At 39.2% G+C, this 18,460-nt stretch overlaps 1 protein-coding gene across 1 annotated transcript; it reads left to right on the forward strand.

Moving 5' to 3' along the window:
- Positions 1 to 15,826, forward strand: rab11fip4a (RAB11 family interacting protein 4 (class II) a). Its single transcript, XM_085352026.1, has 15 exons — positions 1 to 153; positions 5,652 to 5,739; positions 6,192 to 6,280; positions 8,916 to 9,061; positions 9,171 to 9,332; positions 10,047 to 10,181; positions 11,067 to 11,102; positions 11,348 to 11,456; positions 11,790 to 11,893; positions 12,138 to 12,278; positions 12,966 to 13,047; positions 13,278 to 13,415; positions 13,545 to 13,691; positions 15,486 to 15,629; positions 15,710 to 15,826. The coding sequence occupies exons 1-15, from the start codon at positions 1 to 3 to the stop codon at positions 15,824 to 15,826; spliced, it is 1,791 nt and encodes a 596-aa protein (XP_085208152.1).
- The last annotated feature ends 2,634 nt before the right edge of the window (positions 15,827 to 18,460 follow it).

An 18,460-nucleotide genomic window follows, 5' to 3' on the forward strand; every position in this document is an offset into this window, starting at 1 on the left:
ATGGAAGGACGTGCCTTTCCCGAACAAGAACAGCTCCTACAGTTTTTGAGGAGGCTCAAGGAGGTTTTCGACGTCTGTGACGAGGATGCTGACGGCTTCATCCGGGTGGAGCACTTGATGGACCTCGGTCTTCAATTCGGTCAAGGAGACGAGGTGAGAGGCTGGAAGGGACTGGGTAACAAAGGACAAATAGCACATCTGCATTCATATTCGTATAATGTTTCCAATATGGTGAATCTGTAATACGTGGAGCTTTTAACAACAGACAACCTGTCCTGCTTATTAACAGTCACAGGTGTGTTAGAGGTGCCAGCAGCTTATTTGCTGCGGTATGACATAGGACAGGCTACAGGAGACTTGACATCCTCGGTGGTGGCTGACATGCTTTGTCTTGCGTTTCCCATTCACTTAAACTGTTCCAGCCTCACAACATTAGGAAAGCTGAAGACTGACGACAATGGGGGCATTACAGCCTCTGTAAAATTAGAAAGCCTAATAATGCAGCTTTACTGCTTATAGCTACACTTTTATCAATGATGAAGGTCTTCTGTAATCCCCCCTCCCCAATAGGGGTTAACTAATACATCAGTCTCAGTGGCTGTATAAAGTCAGTGCGGGGGAAAACAATTCTGAAATCTGATTTTTGCAGCATCATAAAATACATTGTTTAATACAGGTGCTCTGATTTTGTCAGGATAAGAAACATGTTTGGCTATTTTAAAAACATAGTATTGTACAATATTGTAATATTATCCTAGATACTGACTATACTAATAGAAGAAAGTGGGCAAATGCAGGATCCTGAGCAGTGCTTTGTTCTCCAGTCTGAATGTTTAGACTCGAGTGAAGAATTTCATTTGTCATTTAAACCTTGATAAGAAACATACAAAGTGAAATGGCTTTACATTCTGTGTGCAAGATCAGATATCAGCGTGTTTGTGTTGTTCCTAAAACACTGTGATAAATGTCGCCCTGAAACCTTCACTGCAGCTAAACAGTTTGTCCACACCTGGGACGAGCGTGTTTAAGGGGATTATGCCAGAAGGCCGAGCCACACGTAGATTTCCACACATAGTTACCGTGATTAACCATCGATGAGCCTTGCTTCAGTGGTCAGAGTTGATCCTGGAGATGCACCATATCTTTGTCATGCTTCTGACCCGTTAAGCTGTCAGGGAGCAGCTAATGAAAAATGTGATGCTATGTAACATTTTATTACAGCCCCAAATATGTGAAGTGATGTAGTATTTTATCAAAGAGTATTTAATATTTTCTGTAGCAGAATTATATAATTTTCCATATTGGATGATGATTTTTGTGTGCCATGATAATAACCCCAAGCAGGGCTATAGTCCCGAACCAGGGACCTAACTATATATATATATATATATACACACACACACAGAGTAGATCTTCAATTTATTTAGAAATATGCTTGTTGTTGTTCAGGTTTACATAAATAAGAAAGCTATATAAATAATAACTGATGACTTTAAGCGGGCTTAGTCTGCAAGTGTTTCCAGTCCTTTGCTGATTGAGTTTACATATTTGAAAAGGTGGAGTGATGTCTGCTTGTGACTGTGGAGTTTGCTTTAAAGTGCAACAGCGGCTGAAAACCCAGGACACATCACTAAAAATAGCTCAGCCATGCTAAAATGAAGCTACTTCCTCATGTCGCTCCTCCCCTCGTGCACTTCCACTCATCTCTGTGCTTTGTCTCCATGGGAACGGGAGCTTCACTAGATCTCCGCAAGTGGATTGGTTGATTATTAAGTAATTAAATGATCTGCTCAGCTGCTCAAAACAACTCAGGAGAACACCAGCAGCTCTGCATTTCTGTTTGTTCCAGCAGCGTCTGTGGATCGTGGGTTATACACACATCCTGTATTATTTCATCATATTTTTGAAGACATATTTCTGTATGTTTTGTGTAGAAATTTACTGCTAAAGATGTACATTTTTATATTTTATCATCTAAAATAAACAAATCCTATTGTGCTCATTTCGACCATACACCTGCATGCCTCTTTATTAGGTATACCTCGTTACTACTGGGTTGGATGTCATTTTGCCTTCAGAACTCCCGTAATCCTGCATGGCATAGAATTATCAAGGTGCAGGAAACTCCATGTTGACATGATAATATCACACAGTTGCTACAGATCCCCTATTCCACCCCATCCCACGCTCTATTGGACTGATATCTGGTGACGGTGTAGGCCATTTAAGTGCAATAAACTCCCTGTCATGTTCAAGAAACCAGTTTGAAATTTGTGACTTGTGTTGCATTCTGCTGCTCATAAAGTAATGCACATGATCAGCAACAACTCTCAGGTACAATGTAGGATTTATGCTCAGTTGCTACTAAAGGGCCAAAAGTCTCATAAGAAAATATTCCCACACTATTAAACTACCAATACCAACCTGAAGGCAGTGCAGGATGGATCCATGCTTTCATGTTGTTTATACAAAATTATGAGCCTACAATCTGAACGTCACGATTCGACCAGGCAATATTCTTATGATCTTCTGCTGTCCAGTTTTGGTGAGTCTGTGTGAACCGTATCCAGACTTTCCTGTTCTTAGCTGGCAGGACTCAGGCCATCTGGCACAAACAACCCTGTATGTTTGGAATCACTTAAATCACATTGCTTTCCCATTGTGGTACTCGATTAGGACTTAAGCAGGCTGTCTTTATCACATGTCTAAACACATTGAACTGCTGCCGTTCGATCTGATCAGATTATTTGCATTGATGTTCAGTTTGAACAGCTGTATCTAAGTGGCTGGTGAGTGTATGTGCATGCAACACTAATGTAGCTTTTTCATTGATCTGCTTCTGACCATAGATAATATAAAGGAGAATGTACCTATAGTAACACCCAGAGACACTAACAGCACAGAGATGAGCATTTCTGTCATCGCCACTTTGGTCTTTGAAAAATAGACGTGATGAGTGAGAGATCGCTCTTAGTAAGATTATGCATGCTTTGGTTAATGATATGTAATTGAATATACTCCAGTTATCCTCTTTTTGACAATTAGAATGATCAGAATTTACAAAATGAACTTCATGTTTTATTCAGCATGACCCAAAACGATTGGTTTATTCTTTTCAATGCAATATGTGAAAAACATGCTCATTTTAATACATAGGCCACCAATACTTCATTGCTGTTGATTTCTTTTTATACATACGAAAACACCTGATATCTTTTCATCTATGTCCACTCAACATGGCAGACTAAACTATTCATCACTTTAATGTGGACACGGCCAACTGGGATCTGGTGAGCTCTCTATTCTATATTTAGACGTTACTTTCTTCCCTCCTCTCACTGTTCTCTGAAGCGTTGCACATTTCATGTTAAGTAGATGGACACCACTATGTGAAACAAGTGCGACATTTATTAGCACAGAATCCCTCTTGTCGCAGTCGCTGGGTCTAATACGTTTCCTGGCTGAAAGCCTGACACTGAATCATTGTTGTTTTCCCCTTTGGCAGAATTATCTTCTCACTGTATGGTAAAAACTATTTTCAGACCAATTGGAAAGGTCTACCGCTGATGTACTGTGTTGTTAAATGTTTGTGAAACACAAAATCTGAGATATGAGAGCTGGCTGGCAAAGAGCACTCCACTCAGAGCTTTTATTTGGGGAAATTAAAAGCAGCATCCATAAACGTAATATGAATCCTTTTAGTTTATTAGCTTCTTGTACTTTTCTTTAGCCATTGAATACAATACTACATTTTATAGTCTTTGTAAAAACATGATATGAAATGTTTCAGCACTCTGAGCTGTATATTTCCATTTTCATCTCTCTTACTTTTTTATATTTTGCACGTTTGCACTATTTTAATGTACCCTGTAGTACTGTATGAAGGTACACGAATGAAAACTTATCTTTGTAAGGTACAGGAAGCGAAGCTAAAAGCGCCCCTAGTAGCAGCGCCCCTCTGTACCTAGTGACAGATCGAGGTACCTGTATAAGTACAATGAGGTGCTATATTTGTGTGGACTTGGTTCCCCAGTAGCCTCTCGTTGTCTTCCTTTGTTCCTGTTATTAGTTTGAGCTTGCAGCAGTCTCGTTACCCTGAGGTAAAATTAAATTATTGATAATTGTGTCAGGTTTGTGGTCTCGATCTAACTTTCCTCACATTTTTCTGATGCTACATAGAAAAAACACCTAATTTTAAAAAAAAAAGAAAAAAAAAGAGTTTTAACCGTAATTTAAAGATGCCAAAGTAAGTTAGTGGGCTGCATTTCTAGTGTGCTCTGTTGGCTGCAGTCTGTATTTCTGTTTTGAGTATTTGTTCCTGAAGCTCTCTCCTGTCTAACCGTCCTGTGAGTGTCAGATCCACAGTGGCGCTACTTTCTGGTTTTGTACAAAATACTGTTGTCATGGTTTTATTATATACATGCATTGAGTTTTGTTGGCATTGGATGGACCTTTTTTGTCTTTTGGATTAAAGTTGAAAATGAGGACCCAAGAGAGCCTCTCGTGAATTCTAATGCTGTAAGAGGTTTGTAGTGTCTGGTTTCTGCTCGTGTGACATTAAAGAGTCTTCAGGTTTTTGAAGTCAAACCAGGTAGACAGCTGCTGACGTTTACATTTAATCCTCTGTGATAACGTGACACTGAACTCCAGGACGTGTCCGTTTGTGCTTCTATAGATGCTGACATAACACAACTTGTCCCACAGTATACCCTCAGCTCTTAACTGGTTATTTTCATCTTTTTTATCCTCACTGAGAAAGCTGAGAGCAAGATCAAAGCCTGTGTCACAGAGTAGTTCCACCACTTTCCAGACCCGGAGCTATAATCCTCTTTTGACTTAGTTCATCTTTGTGTCAACAGAACAGCGATCCTAAAAGCTTCTTTACTTTTACAAATAAAACTACAAATTTGTCACATTTTAGATTTTAGTTGTCAGAGTTGTCTCACTCCATTTGAGCCTCCAAGGGGCCACTCTGACATCTGACAGTCTATATCAGGGTAGTAGTAGTAGTACTGTCAGAGTACTCATTGTTGCATATGAGGATAAACATCCCAGATAATTTCTTTTTTCCAGGAAATTTTTCCTTTACAACATAGATTTTCAATTATTTTCATAAAATTTTTATATTTTTTATTTTTTTCAGTAATGTAGATACAAATAAATAGAAAAAAAGTGTTTTAAGTTCCATTTTGATGTATGAAGATAAAAAAAAAAACCAACAAAACAGCCCTAATCTAAGGACATCAGTAATAGCTGTGCAGTTTATTATTAATTTTATGCAATAGGATGTTTCCTACTTTACCGTGGCTGGCATCTTCTGGAGGGGAAAACAGGGACTCGATACTTTTTATTCAGTCTGCCACTTTTTCCAGAAAAGTAGGATAAATCTGGAGTTCTTTGTGAAGTCGGCTGTTTGGTTTATGTAATCCGTAGTTACAGGCAGTCTTTGTGAACCTGGACCCTGGTGTCTCTTCAGACGCCTCTAACAGTAAAACGTGGTTGATGTACTTGTGTGAATCGTCTAATATTTTTCTATGCACACCTTTAAGATTTTTGCTGATGTCAGTTAACAAGGGTACGAGTTACCTTCTGTGTTTTTATTAAAGCGGGTTTCCTTTAGAAAAGGCTGACTTTACTTTTGTGTCTTGCAGGTGAAGAAGTTGACAAGGTACCTGGATCCTAACGCTCATGGGAAAATCAACTTCAAAGACTTTTGCCACGGAGTGTTTGCTATCAAAGGTGAGACATGGACTTTGATTGTCCTGCTCTCTGTCATGAGAAGATGTGTGAGCTTTGTAACTTTGTAACCTTGTCACATTTAGTTAAAGCTCGGTAAACTGTTTTCTACTATTTAGTTTTCTTGCTAAGCTAAGACAAACATCTGCTGACCTCACACTTGTGTTGTTTATACAGACATCATAGTGTTGTCAGCACTTTCATGTAACTGTCAGAATGGAAACAATCTGCTCCATACTCTTCTTCTAATGCTACATGCCCCATTTTACCTTGAAAATGACAAAAAGAGTTTGGATATTATAAAATGAAACATGTAAACATTGAAGATGATACCACTTTATTCACGTAGCTCAAATTACAACAAATATTCTTACTGGTTTTATTATAGAGGAAACATCTGCTTATGTTATTTCCCCTCTTATTATTTACTTTCCTCCCCACACTTGTCCTCCTAGGTTGTGAAGAAATAATGAAGATGACCGTGGGTCCTCGCAGCCATGCCTCCAGCCAGCCATCTGTCACAGACAATGGCTATATATACCAGGTGATTGGATCTTCAATGGTGCACATAATTCTGTGGCATGATGTGAAAACACACCCTGAAACGTCTCCGTTAATACTGCAAATTATTTTAAAGACACTTTTTAAAGTTTTTGTAAACTCAGATGTCAGAGTGAAAGTGGACATTGTTTACATGGAGTGAAACAGCAATAATTCAGCAGTGAAGCTAAGATCATCGATAACTGTTCATTTAGAACAGTGTTTCTCAAGGTTTAGATTTATATTCATAATAAATGAAAATCACGAGGCACTGATTTCTTACCTAAACACCAGAGTTTAAGTGTCAAAAATATGATATAGTGACTGACTTTTCAGAAACAATTTTTTTTATATAAACCTGTACTGCTGGGCTTCCATACAGCTCTGAAGATGCTGCTGGTTCCTAGCATGTGTACTACCTTAAATATATCTCAATTATTTTTGTATCATAAATTTACTGTGTGAAATGTATGTTGCTGTGCGTGGCTGATTATGTCCCTCATAGAGATTAGCCTAACTGGATCGTTGCTTAGCAACAAGAGGATGAGCGAGACAAGAGCGAGACGGAGAGCGAGAGAGAGCGAGAGAGCCGAGGTGTGGTTTTGTCCCAGCTAAAGCTTCGCTGTGCTTTCTACATTACTGCTGGAGCTGCAGTCGTATTTATTTGTGTCTAAGCTCTGAGGACACTGAGCCTTCAGGCATTGGGAATACAGTAGATTTTTGTTTTTAGCTCCACCACAGCAGATGCATTCACACGTACACACTCATTAGTGTGATTTGTGACTTTGTATTGGAGATGAGTGAGATGGTGTCCACACTTATTTGGTAAGTTGCACGAATGTGTCAGACTAACTGATTTCTAACTTTTTGAAAGAGAAGATTAGTCCAATAAAGGAAAAGCACACAGACTGGCACAAAGCTTAAAGTTGTTTTTCATTTTATGTGGCGTTTCTGTGTGTGGATGAATTGGGATATATTATGTTATTTTGTGTGTGTATATATATAAATATATATACATATGCTCCCACATCCCTTCATCACAGACAAAGATGTGTTTAATTAATGAGTGAAAGGTGGGTAGCAGTCCCTCAGATGCCATATTATGTCTGTCTTGTGTCTTTATATGTGAACATACTTCCACAATCCAGCAGAATCCTAAGTAAGAACAGAGTATGGAGCCACTGCTTTTACTGGTAATGATGAGAAACTTGACTTTGTGTGTGTGAAAGAGCGCTTGGGTGTGACCTTGTCATGGTACTACAGTGGGGTTAAGCCAGACAGCAGCATGATTTATTAATAATATACTATCTGGGGCACGCTAACTCCCACATGATAAATCAGCCCAAGACACTACCTCAAATACAACTTCATCATATTCTGTTCAAATCATGAGAGCAGGTCAGAATACCAGCTGTACTGCTGTTTCTCTCTTAAAGCCGTCGCTTTGTGTCGCTGATTTAAACTCCCCTCTTTGCTTTAGTGATTTCTGGGGAAAATGTTTGGCTCACACCTAAAGCTAACCTTAATGCTAATCACAAAGGTCCAAACATTGGATATTGTTAGTAATATCCAATGTTTGGACAATTAAAGTCATCTTAAATATCTTGAGATCAAACTTAAACATCTGAAATTCTTTGAGTTTGTACGTCTCATACAGTTAGTATGTGATGGGGTATTGAAACAACAGTAGATTACAAGCAGAAACATTTTTAAATTTCTATTTAAACTGTGGTTTAACCCTTAAAACTTCATTGTTTGATTAAATCTGCTAAAATAAGCACAGGAAGGCAAGACTGATTTCTCTAAATAGCCTTTTAATAAATGTAGGCTGACATTCCTGGATCTTATTGCTGGATTCGTCTAAATGCAGTGGGATTCTTTCTAGTTTGAGGTCATCTTTGTATTAGGTTTCTTTTATTGATAGTATTTAGTTTTCTGTTTGTGTTGTTGCTGTTAATTCCTTTGTAATTTAAGTCTTGTCATTTTTGCCTTAATTTTTAGTTACTGGTGACCCTGAGCTTATTTTGGCTCCTCGTGTCTTATATCTAGTTGTCTTTCCCTTTCGTTACTTTATTGTGTGTGTATTTTGGCCTGTTTTCTTCCTTTAGCTACTTCCTGCCTTTACTTTGAAAGGTTCAGTTTTCCTGCCTCTCTTATTACCTGATTATTCTCAGCTGTGTTTTGTTCCCCAGCTGTTTTCATCGCCCCTCTTCACCTTTTGTGTTTTTACACACAGTGGTTCATGACAGTTTCCTTGTAAGCAAGATTATAATCTTCGCATTTTTTATTTGAAATGTATATTTCTAAGAACTATATATTAAGATGCTGATGATCCGTTGTTCAGTGTAATCAGTGACTAGGCACTGTATCGGACTTGTATCTCATGCATGATTTTAGCTGTTCTTTGAATAACTGTTTATATGTGATTTTAGTAAACATCTCTGTGTGATGATGTCATTTTGAACTCAAGGGTTTCTGCTTTGAAATTGAAAAAAAAATGTAAAGTTAACTTATTCAATTTGTCCTGTTGAAGCGATGCCTTGTGTTGAAGTGTCTAATGTGACTGTTACTTCTATTTCTGAAGTCCTGTAAAGTTCGATTTTTAATCCTAATTCACATAATTTTTCTTGTATGTTCAGAATGGTGAGGCAAAGCTTGGTCCTCCAATTATCATGTGTACACGGTCCTACCAGGAAAGCACGTGTGCTGATGGCGAGTGCGACATGGACAGCAGCACTGAAAATGGCAACAGCTCTGACTCGCTTCACCCAACACGGCAACGCAGGTCAGTCATAACCAGTCTGAGTTGGGACTTTAGGAAGACTTAGAATTTCTTTTGATTGTGGGTTTGTTTTTTTCCCCTTTAATTGTTTTGTTTTGGAATGCAACCCTAGCCGCCTGATTGGCTCAGCGTCTGCGCCCGTCATCTCTAGAGAGGAGCAGTTTGAAGACTACGGTGAAGGGGAGGATGTAGATTTTACTCCCAGCAGCCCTTGCCCTGAAGAAGAAACACGAACAAATGGTTTCTCAGATCTTGGATCCTCGCTTCCCTCCAGGTTGGTGTCTGATGAGAAGGAAGCACTCCCTTAATCGTATGCACACGCAGAATTACATACAAACATATCTTAAGACCCAGTTTTCATGCAGAAAAAGACAAATCAGACTTTTTGGCTGTTTGCTTGTCCTAAAGAGAAAAGCACAGGGCTGTTAACAATGGGCCTGTTTGATTTGAATGCAGTGCATTGTTTTAGACAGTACTGCAAGTTTTCTGAACCATGGCTTGAAAAAGTAGAGCAGGGGTGTCAAACTCAAATACAGAGTGGGCCAAAGTTCAAAACTGGAACAAAGTCGCGGGCTAACGTTAATATTTATTGAAATATATTTATTCCTCCAGATTTAAGAATGAATCTTTTCTTATGGACTCAAACACGTTTTGCTGAAAAACTGAATATGGAACAAGCAAAGCTTAATACTAAACAATATATATATTAGCTGTATAATACCAGTAGGCCAGCTCTGATAGTATTTTTGGTATGGCTTCACGGGCCAAATGTAATTAGGCTGCGGGCCAAATTTGGCCCGCGGGCCACAGTTTGACACCTATGAAGTAGAGACTGGAAGACATTTCATTGACGCATGCCAATGTGCTCTGCAGACATTGCAAATATCTATAGCTAACAGCAAGAAGCTGACTTTCACTTTTTCAGACATGCTTATTTATATTTGATTATATATGTGGACATTAATCAATTCATTCTTTATAATTCCAGTGCTGGCCACACCCCTCAAAAGATGCGGCAGCTGTATAACAGTGAGCTGCTGGACATCTACTGTTCGCAGTGCTGCAAGAAAGTGAATCTACTCAATGACTTGGAGGCTCGACTGAGAAACCTCAAGGCCAACAGGTGGAGCACACATTCACTGATGTTCATTTCTGGGAGTGACCTGGAACTGTCTTCATCCTAAGACTGAATGAATTTCAGATTTTTAAAAAAGAAAAAATGGTGTGTGTTCATCATTGGGGTATCACACTACTCAGCCTTGAGCCCCGGGTCCAAGAGGACCAACGTGGCTACCATGCTAACCGTGGAACACCTGATTACCCTTTCAAGACAGGGAAGCACTTCCGAGTATGAGGCCTTCATTTTCAGTGAGAAAACGGTGGATTCGACCCTCTGGGATTAGATAGAGATGTTTCAAGTACGCTGCAGTCTTGTTCGTAAGACTGATGGTGTAGCATCAGTGCTAATGCAGGCAGGGAGGAGAGAGCTTAGCCTAAAAGATCAAGCTTTAATTTACCAGTCAGTATAGCACATTCGTACAGTTATCTATTTTTTTGGAGCTATTGGTAATGGTAATGACTCTTGCTGCCTCAGCATCGCCCTAATGTCACAAAGCTTGGATTAGCTGTCTTAGCCATCCAGCTAAATCCCCTCTTATTCATTCTTGGCATCAGATGCTGCATCCACATCAAAGGGTGAGCTCGAGTTGTTGCTATAGCAACTGTATCCCAATGTGGCGGGATGACTGGTTGTGAGTTTTTGTGTCTTGTGTGCGAACAGCAATACAGCTGAAACAAGAACACTGACTGTGGTTAAAACTGTATCGTATGGCAACCACAGAAGAACATTGTTTGAAACCACTGTGTGAATGAAAGCAGAGGTGTCATTGCACTAATTTTACTACCAGCAAATAGAGTTGTAGCAAAGGCTTTTGGATTATTAAAATGGATAGTTGAAGCCTGTGTTACTGTCAGTATGTGTGACTCGGTTCCTCTCCTGTTTTTTCAGTCCTAACAGGAAGATTTCCAGCACGGCATTTGGACGGTGAGTGACCTGACGTTCTTACAAAGCGCCTTTTTAAATTCTTGCTGCTCTAAATCATCTGTGCACTGTAGATATCATAAACTGTTGCTTAGTTTTGGCATCTTTCTCGTTACAATATAAAAAATGCAGCCACTGAAGAACATGGTGGTAGTAGACACTAATGCAAAGCATATACGGGATTTACATGTTTATGCAGTGTAAATATGATGTCTCCTGTTTCTCGGGTGTTTTCTCTCTCCCTGCAGTCAGCTGTTCCAGGCCAATCACAGCGTGTTTGGGTCCAGTCAGGGCAGCAGCACAGAGGATCTGTTCACAGACAGTATCGACTCCTGTGACCTTGACATCACAGAGAAAGTAAACACATAATAATCTTCACCTGCTGGATGATCCTCTAGCTCATAGCACATCTCCAGAGCAGAACAAGGACTACTGTCACAAACTAAGAGTCTAACTGGTGAAGCAGCAGCCTCGTTTTAGCTAATGAAAAATAAAAACAATGCTGAAATAAATTGAAGTCTGTGAGGTGGGGAAAATAGTGTTAGTGTGTAGGAGGATGGATCAATTTAAAACGGGCGATTAATCTCCTGTTAACAACGAGCTGTGTAGAGGCATACTGGGAATGTCTGTATGCAAATGAAGAAGATGCTCTTTAACCTTTAGGCCTTACCTGTGTGATGTGTCACTCAGGTCAGCTACCTGGAGAAAAAGGTGACCGAACTGGAAAGTGACAGTCTGGCCAACAATGACCTCAAGTCTAAACTCAAGCATGACAACACCCACCTTGTGCACAGGTAAGAATACTTGAGCTGAGTGGGTGCTTTGGCTGGGTTTGGTTCCTGTACAAAAAGGCGTGGTGTTTATTTTCATACAAATAACATTAATTGCACCTGTTTGATCATTCTTTACAAGTGGTGCAGATATGAGATATATGTGATGTGAATTAGTCCATAGATCTTATATAAACCTGTGCAGCATTTTGGTTCTAGCTGACTAGTCTGTACCAGTCTGAATGACCTCTGTGTTTTTGCTTCCAAGGGTTCATGAGCTAGAGGAGCAGGTGAAGGATGCAGAGACAAAGTCTGCAGAGAGTCTCAAAGAAGAGGTGAAGAAACACCGGGAGGCTTACACCAAGATGGAGAGAGATAGAAACACAGAGATAGAGCTGCTCTGTAACAGGTAAACTAACCAGCAATTTACCTGAAGGGAAGTTTCCCCCATAATCCAACTCCTAAACAGGCTGGTGCTAGATTTGGCTCTGATACAAGATCAACTACACATCTGCTGTTAAGGCAGGCATTCTGTAACCATAAACTACCACAGACACTGATTGGCTGTAGGTCTCATGAAATGAAACTGCTGTTAGCCTTGTTACCCTGCCGTTGCCTGCTATTAAGACAGGAAATAAGGAAATGTGCAGCGCAAATTTACAAGCTGCTGTGCTGATCAAAGACGGTCAGCGTTCTGGCACTTTAAAAACACCAAGCCTTACTCATGTCTTTTAACCTCCTAGGGCCTGGCGTCCATATATGTGGACATCACATTTTGGGTTGTCAGGCCCTTGTAGAGCCCTTGTGCTCTACAAGGGCCTAATATCCGCTTACAGGGACATTATACTGCCACTTCTATCAACATTTAAAACAAATGTCCTCATTTTTGGATCTCATTTTTCTCAGAAACAAAAATCTGGTAAAAAACAATACAAAACAGGTAATTCTTTTTATATTCATCAGGTCTCAATCAGCCCAAATAGCAAAGAGAAATTGAAAATGCATGCCATGAAAGAGTTCAGGTCTTAGGAGGTTAAAGTTCACTGGGGTACCTGTGATACCAAACTAAAGCTTGTTTGCGTTTGTTCACCCTAAGGTTACAGCAGTTAGAAGAAGAGAATACAGAGATGAAGTTGAATGTGTGCAGACTCAAGTCTCAGACTGAAAAAATGGATCAGGTATGCTGAAGTATCTTCCTGTGTCATCATGATGTAATCCTTTTATTATTTTATATAAACTTCATGAGTAGTTTCACCTTGACAAGCTTTTTTCTTTTAGTTTGTCTGTACTCATCTTGGTTGCTGCTAGGTTTCCATATCTCAAATGTTGCGAATTTTCCTACATATATCATAAAAACATGAGTGTTTCTTTTTCTCAGCCACTGTTTCCTGACTTGTGTATTTTGCAGGAGAAGCAGAGGGTGACAGACAAACTGGAGGACACTAGTTTGAGGCTGAAAGATGAGATGGACCTGTACAGGAAGATAATGGACAAGCTCTGGCAAAACCGCCACGAGTTTCAGAAGGAAAAAGAGTCCATGCAGGAGGTGAGACACTCCTCCCAGGCAATCATTTCTATGAAAATAACTTCATTTCCCACTGTAGTCACCAGGTAAGATAAGAAAAGGTTAATGTGGAACATGTTAGAGTTGTTTGACCGACTGTTTTGTCTGCAGCTGATTGATGATCTCCGTCGGGAGCTCGAGTATCTGCAGTTGTTTAAACTGGAGATGGAACATCCTGGGAAAGGCAAGGGGCTGTCTGAGTTTAACGCCAAAACCAGGGAGATGGAAATGGAACATGAAGTGAAGAGACTGAAACAGGTCCACACAGAACACACTCATCCTTGTTCTTCCTCATTGCAGAAAAGACTTTCTCTTCTACTTTTAATTCCACAATGGTCAGATTTGTGTCATTTCATTTATTTCTATTTAATCCACACAAAAAATAAATTCTTGAAACATGCATATATCCAAACAAGGAGCTGCTTGAGCCCCGTTAATGTGTATTGGGAAGTAGCATACTGAAGTAGAACTCCCAAACCTGTGTTGATACACTGATGGATCGCTCAGTCCTGCTAACTTTACTTTGCTGTGTAAAAGTCCCATTCTGACCACCTGTAACGTGCGCTCCATTTCGTAACTGCTCTCACATCAATTTCGGTTTCAAACTTTTATGTTTATGTTGAGCTGCAGAGAAGCCAAATATTAGTCTTTAGTTGTAAAGTCCACAGCAAGCCCAAAGGCGCTTTGTCAGGTCAGAAATGCTCTCTGTTGTGTCCTTGTCTGTTTTTCTCTTCCCAACAGTCACAGGGTAATCTCCAGTGTTGGGCAAGTTACTTTGAAAAAGTAATTAGTTGTAGTTACTTTTTTGAAGAAGTAACTAGTAACTTAGTTACAATATTATAAAGGTAACTAATTACTAGGAAAAGTAACTATTGCGTTATGGTTAACCCTCTGGGGTGGCTGTTTTTGACTACTTTTGATTTTACTGCTTTAAAAAGTGTTTACCTCGCCTTGTTTGGTATCGTTCTTTTCAGCACAACCTCACATGTCTGAATTTACAGTTTGTTTGTTTTTTCATTTTGAAATACTGCATTAGCACAATTGATCCGAAATCAGACAAAAAACAGAGTAGAAAAAAAGTTGCATTTTTTACTGTAGCAACCACAAACGAATCATTTTCATAATTTGAAATGCAAATATACATTGTAAACTTTACAAATCTATGCACAAGTTTTGCAAACCACAAAGTTGTATGCAGCTATTTACCTAAAAAAAAATTAACCATTTCAAACTATTTACAGAACAATCAGGTGTTCTACATCAATCTAGATGCCACACAAACTATTTGTGCAAAAATAATTTCTGTCCACCATGAGATAAAGGAGAACATCACAGGCCTGATACCTGCAGGCCTGACAACAGGTGTATCACTCGTCCTGTTTTCTACCTGGAGACAGCGTTTATACTGTTATCTGCCTTTGGTGGCTTTATGGCAGCAACTCATTGTTCTGACACACACAGCAAAACTATCCACTACACTACACACTAACTGGGATTTGCTATGTCATCTTAAATTGGTCATGTGATTGGTTTAACCATGACTGCTCTATTCTTTCTCAGCCAATCAGCAGTACCTGTGCGATTGTTCCCCCCCCCCCCCCCCCCCCCCCCCCCATATCTCCCAGTAAGCTGAAGACAGCTTCAACAGTCTGTGTTGAAAAATAGTTACTGAAAAAAGTAACACCGTTACTTTTAACGCCATTATTCCCATCACTGGTAATGACCATTCATTTGGGCTACCCTGCATTTCCCTGTTAATACCCAGTTTTGCCAAACTGGCATTGGCCAGCGGTGGTTTCATACTTGATTAAATCATTAAAACAATATTTTCATGAAGTAAAAATCTTCCTTTCAACTCAGAAAAATTGAAGAGAAACCCAAGTGTATGTGATGTTTGGAGGGAGAGTGAGACATACACCCACAGTCAAAGGCAGGCAATCCTAATCACATGTAATGGATATGGCTCGGTTATATTTGTGAGATTTTTCAAGCTCACTGCTTTCTCAAATTCACACACACATCGAGTCAGGACCGGGTCCTTTGTGTCTGTAGGAGAACCACAAGCTGCGCGATCAAAACGACGACCTGAACGCTCAGATTCTCAGTCTGAGCTTGTACGAGGCCAAGAACCTGTTCTCCTGTCAAACCAAGGCCCAGTGCCTGGCAGCTGAGATTGACAACGCTTCCAGAGATGAGGTTGGTCTGTTACTGCTGGTTGGATGAAATGGTTATTCTTGATATAACTGCGCTTGTAATGCATTCCTCTTCTCGCTCAGCTTGTGGATGCTTTGAAGGAGCAGGAGGAGATCAACCTGCGTCTGAGGCAGTACATGGACAAAATCATTTTGGCCATTCTCGACCACAATCCTTCCATCCTGGAGATCAAGAATTAAACACAATGCACATTTGTATTAGTGAAGCTGTGCTGATCTACCGTTACCTTTAGTCCGTAAAGTTGTAATCCATAACATTCCTGTCCTGGCTGAAGCTGATGGAGCTGCTTACGCTACAGACAAACACATTCGCATTGTTCACTCAGTGATGTTTTTTTTCACAGATATTGTGCACGTTTGGTCCCCCCTGTGAGATGTAAATCTTAAGCTGCAGTACAAAATGCAGGAAATGTTCTGTTGGTGGACATAAATATTTTTTCCTGCTGAACTGCAGCAAACAGTTCACATTAAAGCTTTCCTGCATTTCAGCATCAACTCTTTGGGTATCATTGCTTTTACTTGGAAGGTGACACTAACCCTGGATATTTAATCCCTTTAATGTGTGACCACTTTGAATCTGGTAACACATTTTAATGTGTGGATGTTACCACAAATTACTGATAATGCAATAAATGGGCAGTGTTTGGTTTGGGTACAATCAGAATCTGATGTCACTAAAAAGTTAAGGATTACAACTTTACATTGCAGCTAACATTCTGAATGTTTGACACTTGCACACAAATGTATGTACATTACCACAGCAGCTGGTCTCCACATCCACCCGAAGTAAACTCCTCTTTATAAGGAATCACTGTAGAGCAACTTTGCCATTTTAATCTTATCCACCGATGTTTATCACTGTATGTTTGAAAGTACATAAAAGAAAAGCATCTTTCCTGTATGTTATGTAATTTGGACAACTGTCTTTGACTCACAGGCACCAAGTGGAAAACAGATTTAAGAAGTGAAGCAAATAAAATGGGAAGGTGAACCGTTTCTGTAGTAAAATCAGAAACGAGTTGTTCTGTAGAGATTGTAGATAGCTACACAGTACATGAACACTGATGTAAGCCTTTCTGGTGACACTCAACTTTTCAGTTCTTGTGATCATTTGATTGCGTTTCTAACCCTTTAATTTAGCTGTTTGAACACAGCCGAATGTTTACATTGAACCATATGCTTTTATATCGGTTTTCAGTAGTAGTTCCAAATGTTAATGTCACTAACTACATGAAGCCTTTGCTTTCTGAAGACTTTTCACTATAGAGATATTTAAAGGTGCCAATGAACAGAATTATGTGCCAAATCATTTGTTTTCCACAAATAATCTAGTAGATGAAGAGCATCATACTGCAGAGCTGGATGGCTTACATGTACTTGTATATTAGCCAAATTAGCATGTGTATCTATGAATCCAGAACTGTAACATGCATTTATTAATAAATGTGTAGAAATGTGCGCACATCATAAAAACTGCAAGTCCAGATCGTGTCGTGCTGTTCTGATCTGAGCTTATTCCAAATTTTCTCACCAAATATGAAAATATTCAGGTTCAGGAAATTGTATTTAGCTTTGCAAGGAAATGAATACATGTGACACATGTGGTGAAGCTCGAGGATTTTAACAGTGTGAACTAATGATGTTCTTTGCATTGAATATAGATTACAAGAAAACTCTGTGGGGCACCTTTAAAATCAGGTTCTGCACTGTAGCCCAACTATGAAAGCACATAGCACGTGATATAGTAACACACTTGTTTCGTAGGCAAAGTTTATATACCTGGAACAATGATTTTAAAATAGGGTGTAAACATTCTTGTTCTGTCAAAATTCACATGTTCACATTGATTTCTTTTATTTTTGTACCACACATGGAGCAATGGGTGACTAGATGTGTAAATAAAATCCATTCGCTTAGCACCACAAAGTTGGTCCTGGTTGCTTATTCGTAGTCTTCTTGTCTTGTTACTGGGTACAAAGTAACAAATATGTTAATGCAGGTGTGATGTCATGTTGTACACAGAATGATAGGAATTCTGTCCAACCTCAGTTGGGACATACATACAGTCACTTTAATATATTTAATGAAGTCATGTGAATTATTAACTGGGGGTTTGTCCCCACGTTACAGCGTTGAAATTTGATTCCTTTTGGGTATTCTTTTTCTTTTTAGCACTCATTTTTACATACAGGAACTGGTCACATGTAAGCATATTTAAGCTCTGTGAAAGCTGCAACTAAGTCACCATATCTAAATAACAGGATTTATTCTGAACAAGTTTGGGCATTAATATCATTTGGTCTTATTTATGTTGGAGTTTCAATAGCAGAATCCCTTAAAAAATTGTATACATATTAAATGGGTTCTGTTTTCCTATTTAAACTATGAGGGATCAAAATTACTGGAAATTACTTGTAGGCCTGTAACTTGGACCATTTACATACGAAGGTAAAATTTAGTGTGGCTTTGTTAGTTTTAGTAAATAAGTTAATTACGTTAAATGAAATACTGTCATGTTTATTACTCAAAAAGATTCAAAGAAACACTTAAAAAGTATTTCTCATGTAATTATAAAACAAGTCCTCAAAAAGTTGATATTGTTTTGGCAACTGTTGGGTCATTTCGTTCTCAAAAAATTACACACACTGCATTATGGTAAAGATTTTCGTCAGCATCCGATGTGTAAATAAACTGCTCGCTTAGTCTTAAAACCATTGCAAAGAAAATATGAAGCTTTGGTTGAAATTTAGCGTCTATGCGTTCATTTCGCTGTCATACTCCGGTCCAGGAGGCGGCAGTAATGCTCCATACGCT

This window comes from Diplotaxodon limnothrissa, linkage group LG4, assembly GCF_057381915.1.
Source record: "Diplotaxodon limnothrissa isolate DT_005_m linkage group LG4, D_limnothrissa_male_GT1.1, whole genome shotgun sequence".
Lineage (NCBI taxonomy): Eukaryota > Metazoa > Chordata > Actinopteri > Cichliformes > Cichlidae > Diplotaxodon > Diplotaxodon limnothrissa.